The 16,972-nt window shown below is 42.1% G+C and overlaps 1 protein-coding gene across 1 annotated transcript; it reads left to right on the top strand.

Moving 5' to 3' along the window:
- The first annotated feature begins 9,549 nt into the window (after positions 1 to 9,549).
- Positions 9,550 to 14,051, top strand: cldn11a (claudin 11a). Its single transcript, XM_084381602.1, has 3 exons — positions 9,550 to 10,025; positions 10,258 to 10,422; positions 12,337 to 14,051. The coding sequence occupies exons 1-3, from the start codon at positions 9,800 to 9,802 to the stop codon at positions 12,597 to 12,599; spliced, it is 654 nt and encodes a 217-aa protein (XP_084237728.1). The 5' UTR covers positions 9,550 to 9,799; the 3' UTR covers positions 12,600 to 14,051.
- The last annotated feature ends 2,921 nt before the right edge of the window (positions 14,052 to 16,972 follow it).

The following is a 16,972-nucleotide window of genomic DNA, read 5'->3' on the forward strand; positions in this document are numbered from 1 at the left end:
GTCTTCAAAGCAGCGCTGACTGATTTTTTTTTTTTTGCCTCGCGGGGGCTGCAGAATGAACTGTACACACAACACTTACATGTTATTACCTTAAAAGTTAAAATGCTGAATCTGCCTGTACACACATCCAGGAGACATGTAGTGATGTACGCATGCATTAGACTAATGCATGGCAGAGTGATACGAGTATAATTCTCATGCCAAGTCTTGTTAACTTTAACAATGGAGCAATAGAAAGCATCCTGACTGGAAACATTTTATACTGGCATGGGATGTGCAGCCCAGGACAGGACGGCTCTGCCGCAGGTGATTAAACCCGCCCAGAACATTATTGGTACCCATCCACCGAGCATCAGCAATACTAATGAAGTAAGGTGTCTGCACAGAGCCCGAAGCCTGTTCACCCTGCTGCTGTCTGGCAAGAGATACAGAAGTATCCGCTGCTGTACCTCCAGACTAGAGCAGCTTCTTTCCTCAGGCGCCTCAATTCATCCTCCACACTACCCCATAAAAAGGTTTATTTCCATAACTTGTAATCTATTTATAGATTTTTTGTTTTGTGAGTATCATAAAGGGACTACAACTTGGATTTTGTTACACAACCCTGTGCTGTGGAATTATAATAAAGGAACTTTGTACCTTGTATTCACCTTCCTTTTACCTTTGTTTTGGTCTCCTCCAGCTACAGGTGGAAATATCTGTTGCGAACTGTGTCCGTCTGTTGTTTGGTGCAGTGTAAGCAGCAAACCTGTGTCTTTATCCAGCTGAAAGTAGCTTCCTGCTGCAGCTGGAAATGAGACTGATGAGAACAGAATCCAACAGACCATAAAACTAATGAGCTGAAAGAAGCTAAAACGCTCCATAGAGCTGAGAGAAACTGTGGCGTTGAATGATAATTCTTTGCAGGTTCATTGCTTTAAGCGCTCTCGTTCACATCATACTGTCATTTGACCCTTTGTTTAATAAAAATATCAATTAGCGCAGCTCTTAAGTTCAAACATTGAAGGCGATCGTCCCACGCTTGATTGCTGTCTGAGATGAGATGTCAGTGCTTACTGATAGTGTATCACCAGAGTAACTGCTAAGTGCTGCTAACTGTAGTGGTCTGGGCTGGGAGCTAAGACTGACTGTATGGATGTCTTTGACATGCCATCAAAACTCTCATTTTTTCACGTTCTGTTAATAATTTTAGTTAATTTCAAATTGTTTTAAGTAAAATTCTTACATATTGCACCTTTAACTAAAAGACTGGAATCCATGTTTAACCTTGGCTAGCATAAAGATCAGAAGCAGAGGTAACAGCTAATCTGGCTCGGCCCAAAGCGCCCTCTAAATCTGACAAATTTAATTGTTTAATATTTATAATTATGCACATTTATAATTCATTTGGTCTAATGTCTTTAACCTCTTGATAGTTAATTAGAAGTTTTTGGAGGAATTATGCATTCTCAAAGTTTTATTGGCACAGTTCAGTTTCCGGGTTTGGCACCATCATGCTTTTAGAGAGCCTCTATCCAAAACTTTTGCTCACCATATCTGGCAACCTCCATTATAGCTACAAACTTTGCAAAAGTACAAACTTTCCTTTAAAATCGATAGAGCTTAGCTTGATGTTTCCCCCATCTCTAGTATGACGTCCTGACACTTGTGTTGTCCTGAAACGTGGCAATTAATGTTGCCCCAGGACCATATTTGAAACTGACCAATCACAATTTTGAAATGTTATAGCTTAGCGATTCAATGAAAAATGCTGGAAAAATACATAAACGTGAGATGTTATCCATTGAAACACACGTTTAACGTTGTGAAAGGGTCTGTTTTAACCCTGTTTCTTAACTATTTAAATTCCCTAAACCTAACCAATCAGTGAGAGAAAACTGGAAAGACAAAAGATAATAAGTTAACAGTATAATAATGTATTCCAAACAGGATTTGTTTCCTGGTTTCCTGAGGCCTTTACTACAAAGCAAGATTTGTGGTGGGAATGAAGTTATGCTGCACACCTATCCTGCTCCGAAAACAAGTTATGTTTGAGATAACAGATCGACACATATAAAAGCCTCTTTACCAATCAATTCTTCAGAAAATAGCATCACCATTCATAGAAGATCCTGCGGAGCTCAGTGTGCTGATCGTGATGGGTGTACTCCTGTGTAGGAGGGCCGCTTTCAGTCTCCTTCATTTCATTTTTTTCCCCCTTGTTGGCCGCAAGCAATGTCAAAGCCATTACATTATGTTTCTTTATACCAATATCACACAATAGAAGCAGATTGAAGCACAAAAGCCTTGTACTTGTTATGAGATATGAAAGTACTGCTTTGAATTATGTTTTTATATTTATTTTCTATTTGTTCCCAAGTTGGTTTGAAAGCTGCAGCTGAAAGAATAAGGCTAAAACTGTCATACAGTACACAACATCAGAATACATCTAAGTAACATATTCATTTAATTCAATACGCAACTATTATAGTTCGCTCTTCGTTTTTAAAATACCCTGCCGCCAGTACACTTTCACCTTCATGCGACAATAGCATTAGTGGGACTGTTAGGGTTAGTAAAGCCAGATAACAGAAACATATCCTGGGTATGTTAAACTTGCGCACTAGTACAGGCCTCTGAATGAGACCCTGATACATATTCAACCACAACATCTCGTTCCAGCTACAGTTTCCAGTGCTTTTTATGGCCGTGGAGCAAAGTTAAAGGAGACCTAGTGTGCTGTATTTTTTCACTTTCCGTCAGTGTGTTACATAAGTTTTTGTGCATGTAAAAGATCTTGAAAGTTAAAAAGCCCAAAGTCTGCGTCAACGGGAGCTCCTCTGTCCCACGTAAACACTGCTCCTGAAACGCCTCGTCAGTAGTCCTGCCTTTAAACTCGTGACTTCTCGACATCACACTACAGCACCACGTCACATATTTGCGTAATTGAAGTGAAGCTAACTGGAAGCTGAATACAAGACAGAGCAGACTGAAGACATGGTGACTGGTGCTGGCTCAGGCACGTGTGAACTGACCAATCAGAGCAGACTGGGTATTCGGGGGGGTGGGGCTTAAAGAGACAGGAGCTAAAACAGAGTGTTTCCGACAGAGGGGGAATACAGTGCTGCAGCACAAGTCACTGATGTGTTTTTGAGCCTTAAAGCATGTAAACCTTTTCCAGCAGTATGCCAAAATACAATTATGAACTTATACTTATACATAATACAGTATGTCTCCTTTAACTATGATGGTCCAGGGACAACGCCCACATGAGTCATGAAGCTGTGACATCAACACAGCATGATTGGTCAGTTTCAATGACACTCCTGCAGTAACATTAATTATGATGTTCTAGAAACAACACCAACATGCTAATAGCAGATACACCTCCTGATCCACGCTGCGTATTCAACACATAGACGTCCTCTAATATCACTTTTGGAAAGAAAAAGATTGAGTGTATCCCCCAAAACGTTGTACAATCCCTTTAAGTAATGCGACGTAATATTATGGTCCTCATATGGCTCAAGTTCAACTCAGTCCGGCACTGCAGAGCCTCTCATCAAGATGATATACAGTGCGAGTTATGACACGTCTTCCTCTCTCCCTGTCTCCCTGCCCAACACATTCCCATCTCCTATATTAGATAATGCACATCCCATCATGTAAAGAGCAATAGATTATCCGATTGCTGGTGACAACAGAGGAGAAAGGGGGAGGGGGAGGAGGATTATGAAGAGCAAAATGATGAGGCGGCTAATTTAGGCAGTTTGAGAAAGGCTGGAGAGGGAGAGCGTAAGAGAGAGATAAAGAGAGGGAGATAGAAGGAGGGAGGGAGGGAGGGCTTAATGAAAATAAGTTTATGTGGTAAGGTGCCAACTGTCAGGGAGCTTTAAAATATGTTCCAAAACATGTATTTTGGAAAACAAAATGCCTCTTTGCTAATCCACTCTCCTCACCCCTGCCACCTACGTAAATCTCCTCCCAGCACTAATGAACTATTATGACAAATACTGCGAGTATATTTACAGTGTTGACAGAGGCTGCGCTCCTCAGTCCCACAGGGCCAGAATGAGTTATATATCACCTTCTTCCTCACTCTTCTCCCTCTCTGCCTCTGTCTCCTTCCCTTTTTCCAGTTGTAACTCTCATTCTCTCCCACGTAGCCATATGGGGGATGACACGTGTATCTCTCATCTTCTCCCACGGAGAGAGAGAAGAGGCCGAGCGGGCGCTGCTATGTTCTTGCGCTGCGTATAGTTAGCAGCGCTTGCGGTGATGTATTGAGTGTAATGGCCAACAGCGTTTGTTGAGATTAATTGATACTAATGGCTAACACAGTTAGCGGTGAGTGATGGCTGCTACGCCGCAGACACACTGGAGGATTAGACACAAATCAAGTTGCGACTCGGCTCCCACTGCAGCAACAAGCTCCGTCTGCTCCGTCGTCTAAAATGCAGTCTGGAACAAAAAGGGACGTGTGTGGGACCATAAAGCAGCACTGCGGACACCGGTTAGATGTAGCTTTACTGAAAGGTTTTGTTCCATGCAAACTTTTTACTTTAACTCCCTGCATTTTAACACAAATATCTGTGCTTCCTATTCCTTAAAATTTCTAAACAGGCTCTTTAATTTGGGTTTTAATGCATTTTAGGGGAATTATCCCTTTTGTTTTTTTGTTTTGCGATATTGCTTGCCACCTTCCCAACATCACAAGACTGATTTCAACCTATCTGTGCACAAAGAGGGAGACATGAATGGGGAGGAAAGGCGTGTCAGTGTCTGGCATACTGCCTTCTGCCTGGATTTTCTCCATTTTTTGTTGTGCTCGAGATGCTTCACCAACTTAAAATGTCGACATTTGACGAATGAGAGAATGAGAATGAGACTCAGCCATCAACTACCTCTGTGGTGCATTTACAAACAGCTCGGACAAATCGATTCTACCTTTAGGTTTAATAGCCTTTGAATTACATTAATATGACATGAGGTTCAGTTAGCTTTGCACAGAAATGACCTGCAGAAATGTCCTTCAGAGGGTAACATTTAACTTTTTATACTTTTTATAGCCTCCTGTACTTTCTTACCAGGGGCAGGGGTTTTTGTAGTAATACGAATGCCGAGGATCACCAACATAATACAGGTTAAAACAGATACATCAACATCAGTCAGTAACAGCAAGGGGATGAAGAGGGAAAGAAATCCCCCAGACTCCCTTAAAAAATCACTCAATTTCATGAATTGCTGAGTTAGCAGAAACTTATATAACTTTGTGAAGCACTGTTTTGACAAATTCTTAATTATTTGGGCTTTACTTCTTGTAAATTCAGCGTATTTTATGGGAGGCTGCAGCCCCCTCACCACCCCCATTTCCTGCATCCATGTTCCTTCTACTTGAGTAAAGGATGTGCATACTTTTGCCACCTCTGACAGTTGGGTTAGCTCAATTATCTTTTTTTTAAGTTGACAATAAAAAAACTAAAGAAAGAAGCAGCTGAGATAGCAATATTATCACAGGACGTGACAGGAACCATTGAAGGAAAGAAGAAGAGTAGGTGTAATCCATCTTAAACGTGTCTGTTTAAAATCCAGACAAGAGTTAACACCAGGCATTGAGCCGGGGATATAAAATAATTTCCACCAGTATAACTAAGAAGCAACTTCAATTTGACGGAGGCTCTGAGCTAAAGTACACTTGTAAGAAAGGCTTTTATTTACACTCACTTAGAATTTTAATGTGTGACAATGCCTCACATTCAAATCTAAAAAATGTCAGAAAAAAAACACTACATGAAAATCCCCCCTAATGTGCTGGCTTCAGCTTTTTTATTCCACGGAATAATTCATCGAGAACTGACTTTTCTTCTTTGTGCATTTACACGCTTTTAAACAGAAGCCCAACAGGGACAATCTCTGCGGAAAAGAAAGAGTCTGAACCTGCGAATTGAATTGGTTTTCTTGTGTCAGATTATTAGAAGTTGCGGGTAAACGTTTGTGATATCCCGTGAGACACCTGCTTAAAAAAAAAAAAAAAAAACACTTCAACAGACCAGATGAAGTTGTAATTCACAACTACATGATGGATATATAGTTTTTTCTCAGCAGATCAGCTGTGAAACATTTTGACAGAAACCTCATCAGCTCGAGCAGCGTCACCGTTGCACTGTAGCATAAACTGATCCTCCTCTCCCAGGCTTCTGCCTCCTGTTAATCACAGAATGTGAGTTGACAACTATTTGAAAAAGCACCCATCATTTCCCCTCGGTGGAGGATGACTCATCCAGTATGGCTGCCACTCCATCACAGTGGGCCGGCCTAAAAAGGTTCCCTTCTTCCTCCAATCACTTAATCATTGCTGCTCTTCACCTCCCCGCTCATAACTCATATCCTTCGACTGCACCCCCACCTCTGAACTGGACCGCTGCTCTTGCTTGGCCGAGACAAAGAGTGCGTCGCTGCTCCTCGTTTCCTCCGATGGCTGGACCGACAGCCCTGACAGCGGGACGGTTCCTTCCTCTACCTCCCGTTTCGACTACGCTTTTAAACTTTCCGCTGCGTTCAGACGCCCCATCCACCCAACACGCACACACACGCAGTCTACATCCACCGCCGCCAACCTCTTCCCCTCCCCAGGAGGGCTAAAATCCCATCATCCCTCTATGTCAGTGCCGCTGTTGCAATCCTCACCCCATTAGCATAATATTCCCATTCCCTTGCCGCCTCACTCTTCATGTATCAGACAAACTGCTCTGGGAATCATCGTGGGATATGCCCCGCTCATACTCAGACTACTTCTTGTGACTTTCTCTCTCTATTCGCCTCGCTCTCCAACTCTCTTGCACACACACTCACTTACTATCTATCTATCTATCTATCTATGCATCTACTATGTAGAAGGGAGAGTGAGGGGAGGTTGCAAGAAAAGGGAGAGATGTATGAATGAGATGCAGAGTAATGGTGGGAGAGATGGGGTGTAACACTGTCTGTTTACATGGCTGACTGGCTCAAACCACTTACCCCAATGATCTATAATGTGTTTGTACCCTACAGTTTTTACCCTGAATGTGACACACACACACACAGGCGGTCTCTCACTATGGTTATGGAGCTCCCTAGTTGTCAATTTGATGCTTATATTTGTGTTTTTCTTTTTTGGGGGGGTTTTTGACCCTCAGCACAGCCTGGGTGCGCATATGAATAAATTGAAGAGTCTGTAAAAGCGCAGTGATCTGCAGTGACCACAAAAAGACAGATGATAATCCTCCAAGCTGGAAGTGTCAGCTGGGGCTGGTATAAAGGCTACAGGGTTGACCAGAGCGGCGCCAGGGTCTTGTAGATCGTGTGACAGAGCTTTCTAATTGCACAAGTGCCTGCAGCTCTCCGTCTGAGCAGCTGACTCGGAAAGAAGATGCAGGAAGAAGTGCAAAGCATAAATATTGATCTGGAACAGCTCGTACTGTAGTCTTTTCTTAAACATAACAAAGCAACGCCGAATGGCTTAAACTCGATACCACCTGCAACCGATTCACACTAAAGAGCCATAATTGATTATCTTCAGTGGAAGCTTTTCACTTTGAAGCAGCTGCACAAAACATCGAGCACGCCATAACCACAGAACTGCTGGCTGCTACTTTTGTTTCTCTCCCGCTGATACATTTTTGTCTCCTTCTTCTTCCCTTACTTTTTTTTCCCTACTCTGTACAGCTGGCTGAATTAACACAAATATGCAGCGCACGTTGGTTTTTGATAGGTAAGGTAATACTGTTGGGATATACCACTGAAGTGAAAAATTGCAGACATTCCAGGCAAAATTGCAATGACCTGAAATTTCTGATACATCACCTCAGGTGATTATTGCCGCCTAGATAGAGGGGTTCTTGTTTTTCAGTCTAAAAACGGGATATTCAAACCACATACGAGAGCCGAACAAACATGTCGCCACTAAGTAAACACTGCCTGATATGTGACCAGACGAACAACCAGGGACGGCACATGAGTGGAAGAAGTGGGCCAAACATGATATTACAGTCGGTGACCTTGCGCGACCATGTGAAGCGTCTCAGTCTGTCTCTGTCTTCCTCTTAGACTGATTGCTATGCTGCTGCCACGTCACCGGACTGATGTGAGTGATGGAGGACTTACTTAACTCCATCCAGCAAGGACAGGAGGAAGGAAACACTGTGTCCTACGTGTACAACACCTGAATGTCAACTGAGGCCCACTGCTGTTCTATATCACCCTCTGTTGGCAGCGAGTTGGAGTACAGAGCTGCGGGTCCAGAATTTAGATTCATGGAGTGGGGAAGTAACAGCAGGACAAGCACAAAGGGTATGATTGAATTGTAACTCCCCGGGTTCGTTTTGTATACATACAGGCTCAATCAGGACTTTTCTTGAGCAAATGCAACTACTTCTTTGTGTTGTGTAGGACTGTATACCATAAAGCAGTGATTCACAACCTCTTTGGCTTGTAAGCACTTAATCTTTTAAAGTCTAACTGTGTAAAACTAACAGTAAATGGACTGCATGGACCATTGCATAGTGCTTTTCTGGTCTTACCGACCACTCAAAGCACTTTACAACACAAGTCAGCAATAGCAGATGCTACCGTGCAAGGGGCCACCTGCTCTCTAGGAGCAATAACGCCAGTGGAAGAGCCACCGTGAGCAATTTGAGGTTCAGTATCTCGCCCAATCACACTTTGACATGTAGACTGCAGGAGCCGGAGATCAAACCACCGACTTTCCAATGACCCGATCTACCTCCCGGCCCAGCCGTGACCCGTGAGACAAATCTTTCAGCCCCTTGCGAGAGTCCCGACCCTCAGGTTGGGAATCACATTAGATTAAACTAAAGTGCAATGCTGTACAATGAAGGTCATTCATAGTTGTTGTGAAAATTGCAATTACCGTGATTAATAGCCCGGGCAGTGCCCATGTGCAGAGTAGCAGGCTCACTTGTTTTGCTTTTCTTCACTCGCAGTAAAAGAAAATGAAGTCTTAACTTTACCTGACACATGGGGAACAGTAACAAGTCAGCACAATTTTATGTTTTAGATACGGTAGTTTCCGTTTTATGCTACTTTTTCTTCCTTTTTTTATGATTGTTTTGTTTTCTTCTGACCGCCATAGTTAGTTGTCAGTGTATATATTAAGATTTTGCATTAAAGAATACAGTATGCAGGTCTGCTGGTGAATAAAAAGTGCAATCATTTGGAAACTGTCTGGTTTACTGTGCTTTCATTTTACAGAAGTGCTTCTTTGAGGATCTAAAAAGGCATTCTGTTGGTAAGAGGCACATGTATATCAATAATAAGACATATAATGTGGCCAGTAGATGGCAGCAGATTTCTTGGTAATTCTTCTCAGCTCCAGACTCAGTCAGTCAGCCAGTCAGCACTCCACAGGATGCATTGTATCATCGGATGCGAGGAAGGGGCAGTGCGCACCTACTTTTTTGGAGGCGATAAAAGTGGGGTGTGTTGTTTTTACACTCCCCTTTTTCTAAACATTTTGTCCGTACCTAAGTATCTGATTGGTTGTCAGTTTTAGATGAGTTTTTTTTTTCCCTCACTGAACTTTCCCCTATAAAAAACTGTGATGATGTGAAAGTTTCATTCTTTAGAAGTGCGCAACACAGAGCAACTGATGGGATTACTGAATTGAGAGTGAAGAGTGAACTTGGATTAACTTGCGTGGTCTTAAATTAGAGTTGTCGCTGTCTTATTCACATTTTGCTTCATTATTTTTTTTTTTTATTAACTCTCGATTTGATTTTTTTTTTTTTTGCGCTTTCTGGTCTTTACGCACCGTTTTTGCGCCATGGCGAACTCGTGTCTCCAACTGACCGGTTTTCTCATGAGCTGCCTCGGCTGGCTGGGCATCGTGATCGCGACATCCACCAACGACTGGGTGACTATGTGCAAATACGGTTTGAACACCTGCAAGAAGATGGATGAGCTGGAAGCCAAGGGACCCTGGGCGGAATGTGTCATCTCCACAGCACTGTACCACTGCGTGTTCCTGACGCAGATCCTGGACCTGCCAGGTAGATACTGTTCTGTGTACATCCCTGCAATACAACTGTGGCAGTATTAATTTAGATATATTTAGGTTTAAGCTGTTCTCTTAGTTGATATAATGCAATTTATCAAGTGAAATCAACCACTTCTTCAGCTCTATGGTGTTATTTATATATAAAAAAATACCTAGAAGCTTAACTCTGTGATGGATCGTCTGTTTTTGGGACAGTTACATATGATTCATATGTGTTTCCTCAGCCTACATCCAGACGACTCGTGCCCTGATGATCACAGGTTCAATACTGGGTCTCCCAGCGGTGGGAATGCTCCTCATGTCCATGCCCTGCATCAGCCTCGGCAACGAACCCCAGAGCTCCAAAAACAAGCGCACCATCCTGGGAGGAGTGCTCATACTCATAGTCGGTAAGAGACTCAACATAACTTCATCCACTCAATGTAAATATAATGATTCAGTGGACAGACAGATGGTGCAGGATCCCTTCCAACGTTTCCTGACTGTGACCTCCTTTGACCCCACCTCAAATGCTACAAGCTGCTGAGAGGCAGAGGATGTTGAATGCTATTGTCTTCCTCCCCAGGGCGCACGCATATGTACACACACACTTACATGTTCCTGTTCCATAGAACCCTTCCCCCTGGATCCCATCACATTCCTCTCCTCCACCTACTCTCATCCACACCCTGCCTTTGTCCCGAACCACATGGAAACTCGATCATTGCCGTTGCCCAGTTTACTGTGCTTTTAAATATTTGACTGGTGCTGCAGCATTTTCCAGTGCCTGCGTCCCTCAAATGAAAATCCAACACCTGTGGCCGTCGTTTGACTTTTTCCACTGCAAATTATTTCCAACACAGGCCGTGTATCCTCGACTTGCACACATCATCATTATAGCAGAAAAAAAGTTAATGCCTTAGATTTTGTACTTTTACATCAGGGAGGATTTGTTTGTTTATCTGGCCACACTGGCAGCAAAATCTCCTCTGCAACAAGTAGTTTGAGTCCAACCAAATTATTTCTGTTCACTGCGTCCCCTGTAGCATCAGTTAGGAAGCCTCCAGCCCACACGCTATTTATGGATTCAGTTATCGTCCATTTAAGTGTCGTACATTCAAAATTTGTATTTCACTGGTGGTAAGATGATTTAATGTTGGCAAAATTCCAACATAAACTAGATGTTTTGATGTCAGCTGTATAGGGATTTCGATGTTTGTATAAGTGTTAAATCATGCCTCTCTTCTGCAGTTCAAGGCAAAGCTTATATAACAATATTAGTGTTCACATACTTTCTTTAATTTGTTATCCCCTCGTGTCCTGTATGACGAACAAAAGATAACAAAAGTGTGATAGCTCTATTTTTGAAATGGGTGCTTCCTTTATTCTTGCTCTACTTTTCGAGGACATCATCAAACATCTTGTAGCATGAATATAGGAGGAGTAATAAAATGCTAAAATATCTTTACCTCAATCTATTTTGGACCGTGGGTTTGTACAAGTACTCTATGCATGGGGTCGCACAGAGCGTGGCACTTGAAGGGGCACACAACTCTTAATAGGTTTCAGCAATACACAGCCACAAGCTAACAATCTGTGTTGTGTGCTGTGCATATTTCTTCACCATGCTCACTCAGAATTTGTTCTGCTTTTGCAAAATTTTAGCTTAAAGCTGCACCATTTTGCATCCCTGATTTAATTACATTTTAGTATCTGTTATTCAGTTCCTTTGCCACCCCACAGTATGATAATGATATAGCGTGTATGTGTGTAGACAGGATTTATGCGCACCATTTTGCATCCCCATACTTTTTTTTTATTTGCCCATCAAAGATATCACTGTGTGGTGATGCGAGATGTATGTGGGTATGTAAAATATTCAGCAGCATAATTTTGCAATACTTAATGTTTTATGTCATTTGTAATTCAATGCTAGCCCTCTGTTATAATACAAGATGTTAACTCAGTAGCACCATTTTGCAGTTAAATTCAGCATCCTCAACTGTAAGTGTGATGATTATACAGCATGTACGTGTTAGCAGGATTTCCGGATATCATTTTGTTATTTTCCCAGTCTCATTTATGTATTTATTTGCATTCAAAGCTTGCACTCTACTAAAGTTCAAGATGTGTTTGTGTATTCATTTAAGTTAGCAGCACCATTTTGCATCCCCAGTTTTATTATGTAATTTTCCGTTCAAACCCTAATGCTGTGTGGTAATACAAAATGTTTGTGTGCATATTTATTATAAGCAACTGCTCCATTTTGAACAAGGTTAAACTTTATATTCCAAATTTTAACCTCTCTGTTTGCTTTTCCACAGCACTGTGTGGTATGGTGTCTACGGTCTGGTTCCCCATCGGCGCTCACCAGGAGCAGGGCCTCATGTCATTCGGCTTCTCCCTCTACACTGGATGGGTGGGCACCATCTTCTCCCTGCTGGGCGGGTGCTTTCTCACCTGTTGCTCCTCAGAGTCCTCACCACGCGCCTATCAGGACAACAATCGTTTCTATTATTCCAAACAGGGAGGTGGCAACGCGCCAGCAGCCCCCTCCACTAATCACGCCAAGAGCGCCCACGTCTAAGGCGGGGGAGAGATCCTGTAGGGGACTGTAGTTTGTATATAGAGACGTATACACAGGCACACACTCCAACACACACACAACCACACTCCACACAAACCTTTACTGGAAGATAAAGAAACACATAAACACACTCATTCATGTTGGTTTGTAAAAGAAAATACACAAATTCTTGAATGAGAGCGCAAACATACATAAAAGAGACATTCGCAACAGCTGTTTTTGTTGGCGCTCTTTCATCGCCGATGGATTGTTTTTGTATCACAGAGCTCATCTTCCAGCCTCCTCACGTTGGGCGTGGTGCGGACTCTCCCCACTGTTATATAATTGTACAAGCCTGCACTGCAGCTGGAAGTCCTAATCACCCCAGGCCTTGTGGACTGAGATATTGATCTTCTATATTATGTCTATTTTTCTATTTAGATGCTCCTAGAGATGAAATCTCTTGAGTGTCTTCGTTCATTGTTTTTTTTAAAATCATATGATATGATCTGTTGTTTTGATAAGAGCAGGGCATGACAGTATTATGATTGGGATTGCTCATTAACAGTGTTTATGTATTTTGCTATTTCTTTGACAGTATTGTACAGCTCTCTGGTGATTTTGCCTCTTGAGTGAAAGACTTGATTAAAAAAATGCTTTTCTTGGCCTCAGATGACGGCAGCATCATTTTCACAGGGGAACTATATCCAGCAGTGTCACAGTCTTAGTGCTGTCTGTGCAACGACTTGCCAAAAATGAGTACAAAACCTTAAAGATGCAGTATGTAAGAATTGGCCACCTGTCGAAATCATACTCAAAACAAATAAGTGGGCAGCATATCACTAGAGTAACCGCTAACTGCTGTAAACTGTAGCTGCTGTTAGCTAAGAGACCAGGAAACTGTTGGATCTTTGGACCAGGGCTAGCTGGTTAGCATCCTAACACCAGTAGATATCTTTGCAACACAATACATAGACATCGTGAAGTCATAATTGTTTACTTTTCAATGTTTTCATCTCAAATTTTTACACACTGCACCTTTAATCTTTTGTCCATCACTCCATCTCTGATAGTAATATTTCATGAAGTTACCCTTTACATGTTTATGTGACTAACTTGCTTCTTTTTTAAATTTTAATAACAACTGAGTGACAAAAAAAGCAGCTTATCCTGTAACTGCTGAATTATACATATCCATTAAACAGCATCATAAAGTAACTCTTTGAAAGCCTGTAACTAAAATTATGTTTCATTAATGTGCACACACAGCAAAAAAAAATCAGTATTAAGTAGAATAGCATCTGTTGAAGGAATGTGATGACTTGAATGTTCGATATCTCAGATGTGCTCTGAACACACCTGGAACCTGATTTTTCCAACGCAGTTCTGTCCAAAAGCAGTGTTAGCTGATTATTTATTGTTTCACTGATGTGCTATGGTTTGATTTTCTATAATAAAGACAAAAGAACTGAAGACGCCCTTGTCTCGAGTCTTGTCGCGCTGACTTGATAAGATGTTCTCATCCCAAACGTTGTTGTCTCCTCTATCTGGGTGTTGTGTTAGAAAATGTGACATAAACAACACAGGAGGAGACGGAAAGGTGACGTAGTGCGTGACGTGGCGTAATCACTGCCCGGAACAAGCTGCCTGTGACCCCGTTTGCTATATTGGTGATAAAGGAGTGACTACCGTGAGCGTTTGTGTGTCCGTATTTGTGTGATAGTAAGCTGGGAGGAATGTGAAAACATGAATTGTTACCGATTTATCGTATCTGTAATGTGACTCAGTAACCTTGAGCTAGGTCAGCAGTGGAGAGCCTGTCGCTAAGACACCCACACACTGTACCGTCCCTCCCCTGCTGACCGCAGTGGCGCACCCACACGCACACACAAACAGAAGGATAACTCTGCCCTGTGTGTGGTCGCCTGCCTGCGAGCTCCTCTGTCCATATCAAGGTCACTGAGTCATATCATAGATATTACATGATACTTTGGAAACAATATGTGCTCACTCTTTGTCCTCGGCTTATCTTCGAACACACGCGCAGACACCAACAACAATCTGGCCTAGTTGCATACTGATTTACTGTAATACCGTGGAGTGAGTTTCTGTTTTTCTACACATCATCCCGTCACTCTACAGCATGTGTATGTGTCTTTCCCTGGCATGTCTGTGTGTGTCTGTGTGGGATCATATCGGAGTGTGTATTCCCTGAAATGAGATGCTGTTCCAGGCATGGAGCCATCCAGTCCACAGGCTGCCAGTGGGAGGGCAGTGGGCAACCAAGCTGTCCTGCATCGCTGAAAAAGGCTGGTTGTGTTATTTTATGCTTTGCTAAAACAATGCTATCAAAAGTTGCAATCTATCAACACAACTTTATTGTTGACTAAGGAAGAGATAGAGTTTTCCTCCTGGACATTATCATACACCAACACCGTTACTCTTTGATATCCTACCCTTTCCAGCAATTATTTCTGATTAAGTATTTATTTTTCTGCTCTTCTGTGTCCACTTTCCGTCGACGTGTCTATTTCTACTTCAGTTGAAATTTCCGATTAATTTCCAAGAATACCGTTCAGCGACACCCACAGAACATCCGTGAACTTTTCCCCTTCCTCTGCATCTCTCTGTGTAGGTGGTGAGAAAAATAGCAATAATGTTAGAACAATACAGTCCGAGGGCGAGAGTCGAGCCCTGTAATCAAAGCACAATGTGTCATGTGGTTGAATTGTGTTCTGGTTTAATGAAGCAACACTGCTGGAGGATAACATAAGGTCTTTCGGCCTCTGTGGAGTTTGACTGTAGATCATTTCTGCATTGTGAAGCGCCGATAGGATCAGCTGTTCTTTGATTCAGACTCTAAAACTTGCTTGAGCTTTCGTTTAACTGCACACTCTCAAACTTTTGCTATACCATCTGTCAACAAAATGGACCAAAGAATGTAGAGTGCATAACTTTTAGCTTTTTTTTTTAAGGCCTGCCCAAAACAGAAGAGGCAAAAAAAAAAGTTAAAGGTGGAGTTTTCTTGGGAATAAAAGTTCTTGTTTGAAAGTTGCAATAATATACGATATCCACACGGCAGCCATTTTCCTCTGACGTCAAAGTGGGAAGTGCAAATGCTGGAATGTTTTATGCTGCTGTATTCCAGGTTGCAGGAGAAATTGCTGTCATTTCACTGCTTCCCCTTTTGATCAACGACTGAAAGAATGATGGATAGTGAACATCTGGAGGGATATCAGGCCATATTTCAAGAAAAACAACATATTTGATCACCCCTTAGCTAACGCTTGCATTCAACCAATTTCTAGCCAACCTTACCTTTTGATGTCATCCAGTGTTTCACTTCCCAATAAATTAATGTTTCCAAGATGTGTGTTGGTTTTTAAGAATTGATTTCCACTTTTCCTATCATATCCTGTAACACTATCAAACAATGTAAAGCTAGCCAGGAAGTGGTTGAATGCTAATGTTAGCTGATGTTGTCTAAGGGAAGATAATGGGATTCTTAACAAATATGTTGATCAACCTTGAAATATGGCCCGATTGTAACTATCACCATTGTCTGTTCAGTTGCTGATCAGGATGTGTATCACGTCACACTCTTCCATGTGTGTCCTCGTGCTCATGTCTCACATACAAACAATGTTAATATATATAATGCAGACTCTCATTTTTAAATCCTGTTTGGCTGGTGACTGAGCTACCTGACTCAAAAAGCTAGCATTGTCGGTCACCAATCAGACAGGGTTATATAAAAGTGGATGACGCAACACAGCTAATGAGCAGATGATGCCTTCTCCTGTTATGGACTGTCCAGCTCTCTGTTCCCTCTGAAGTTAGCACTGCCAAGATGGTCTGCTTTTGATCAAATATGTGGATTAGTAGCCAATGTTAAGTCTATGTGACAAGAGACGTCAGCTCAAAATGCCCATGAAACCATTTTGCCTGGGGAGGAGCTTCCATATCTGGTAACACATGGATTACATTGTTCATCCACACTTACAGCCATGCATGGTAGCACAGCACAATTGTGTATGCAGATCCTTTTCACATGTGTCGATAACCTAATGTATATTATTCATTATTGACCACAAAAAAAGATGACCAGGCCTCTTATTGGTATTTGCAATAAATAACTTTCATTGTTGCATGGAAGCAATATCAACAACTCAGCAAAAACAGTGCACCCAGGAGCAAAAATAACCACACATCGTGGAAGAAACCATTAAAAAAAAAAATCAACATAAAAAACAACTACATTATACAGCTTTGTGCCAAAATATACAGAAGAGAAAAGGAATATCTAGTTGTTGCGAGAGAAGCCAATCTCAACAAGTCCGACACACACTGACTGGACACGTGGCCACAGCGAACACAGAGCACAGGAAGAACAT

This window comes from Pagrus pagrus (assembly GCF_965226575.1).
Source record: "Pagrus pagrus genome assembly, chromosome: 18".
Taxonomy (NCBI): Eukaryota; Metazoa; Chordata; class Actinopteri; order Spariformes; family Sparidae; genus Pagrus; species Pagrus pagrus.

What these genes read in the sequence shown, in the direction of transcription:
- cldn11a (XM_084381602.1), top strand. Translation starts at nt 9,800, where the DNA reads ATGGCGAACTCGTGTCTCCAACTGACCGGTTTTCTCATGAGCTGCCTC. An exon ending in GCAGATCCTGGACCTGCCAG is followed by an intron (nt 10,026 to 10,257) that starts GTAGATACTGTT and finishes GTGTTTCCTCAG; the next exon opens with CCTACATCCAGACGACTCGT. An exon ending in AGTGCTCATACTCATAGTCG is followed by an intron (nt 10,423 to 12,336) that starts GTAAGAGACTCA and finishes GCTTTTCCACAG; the next exon opens with CACTGTGTGGTATGGTGTCT.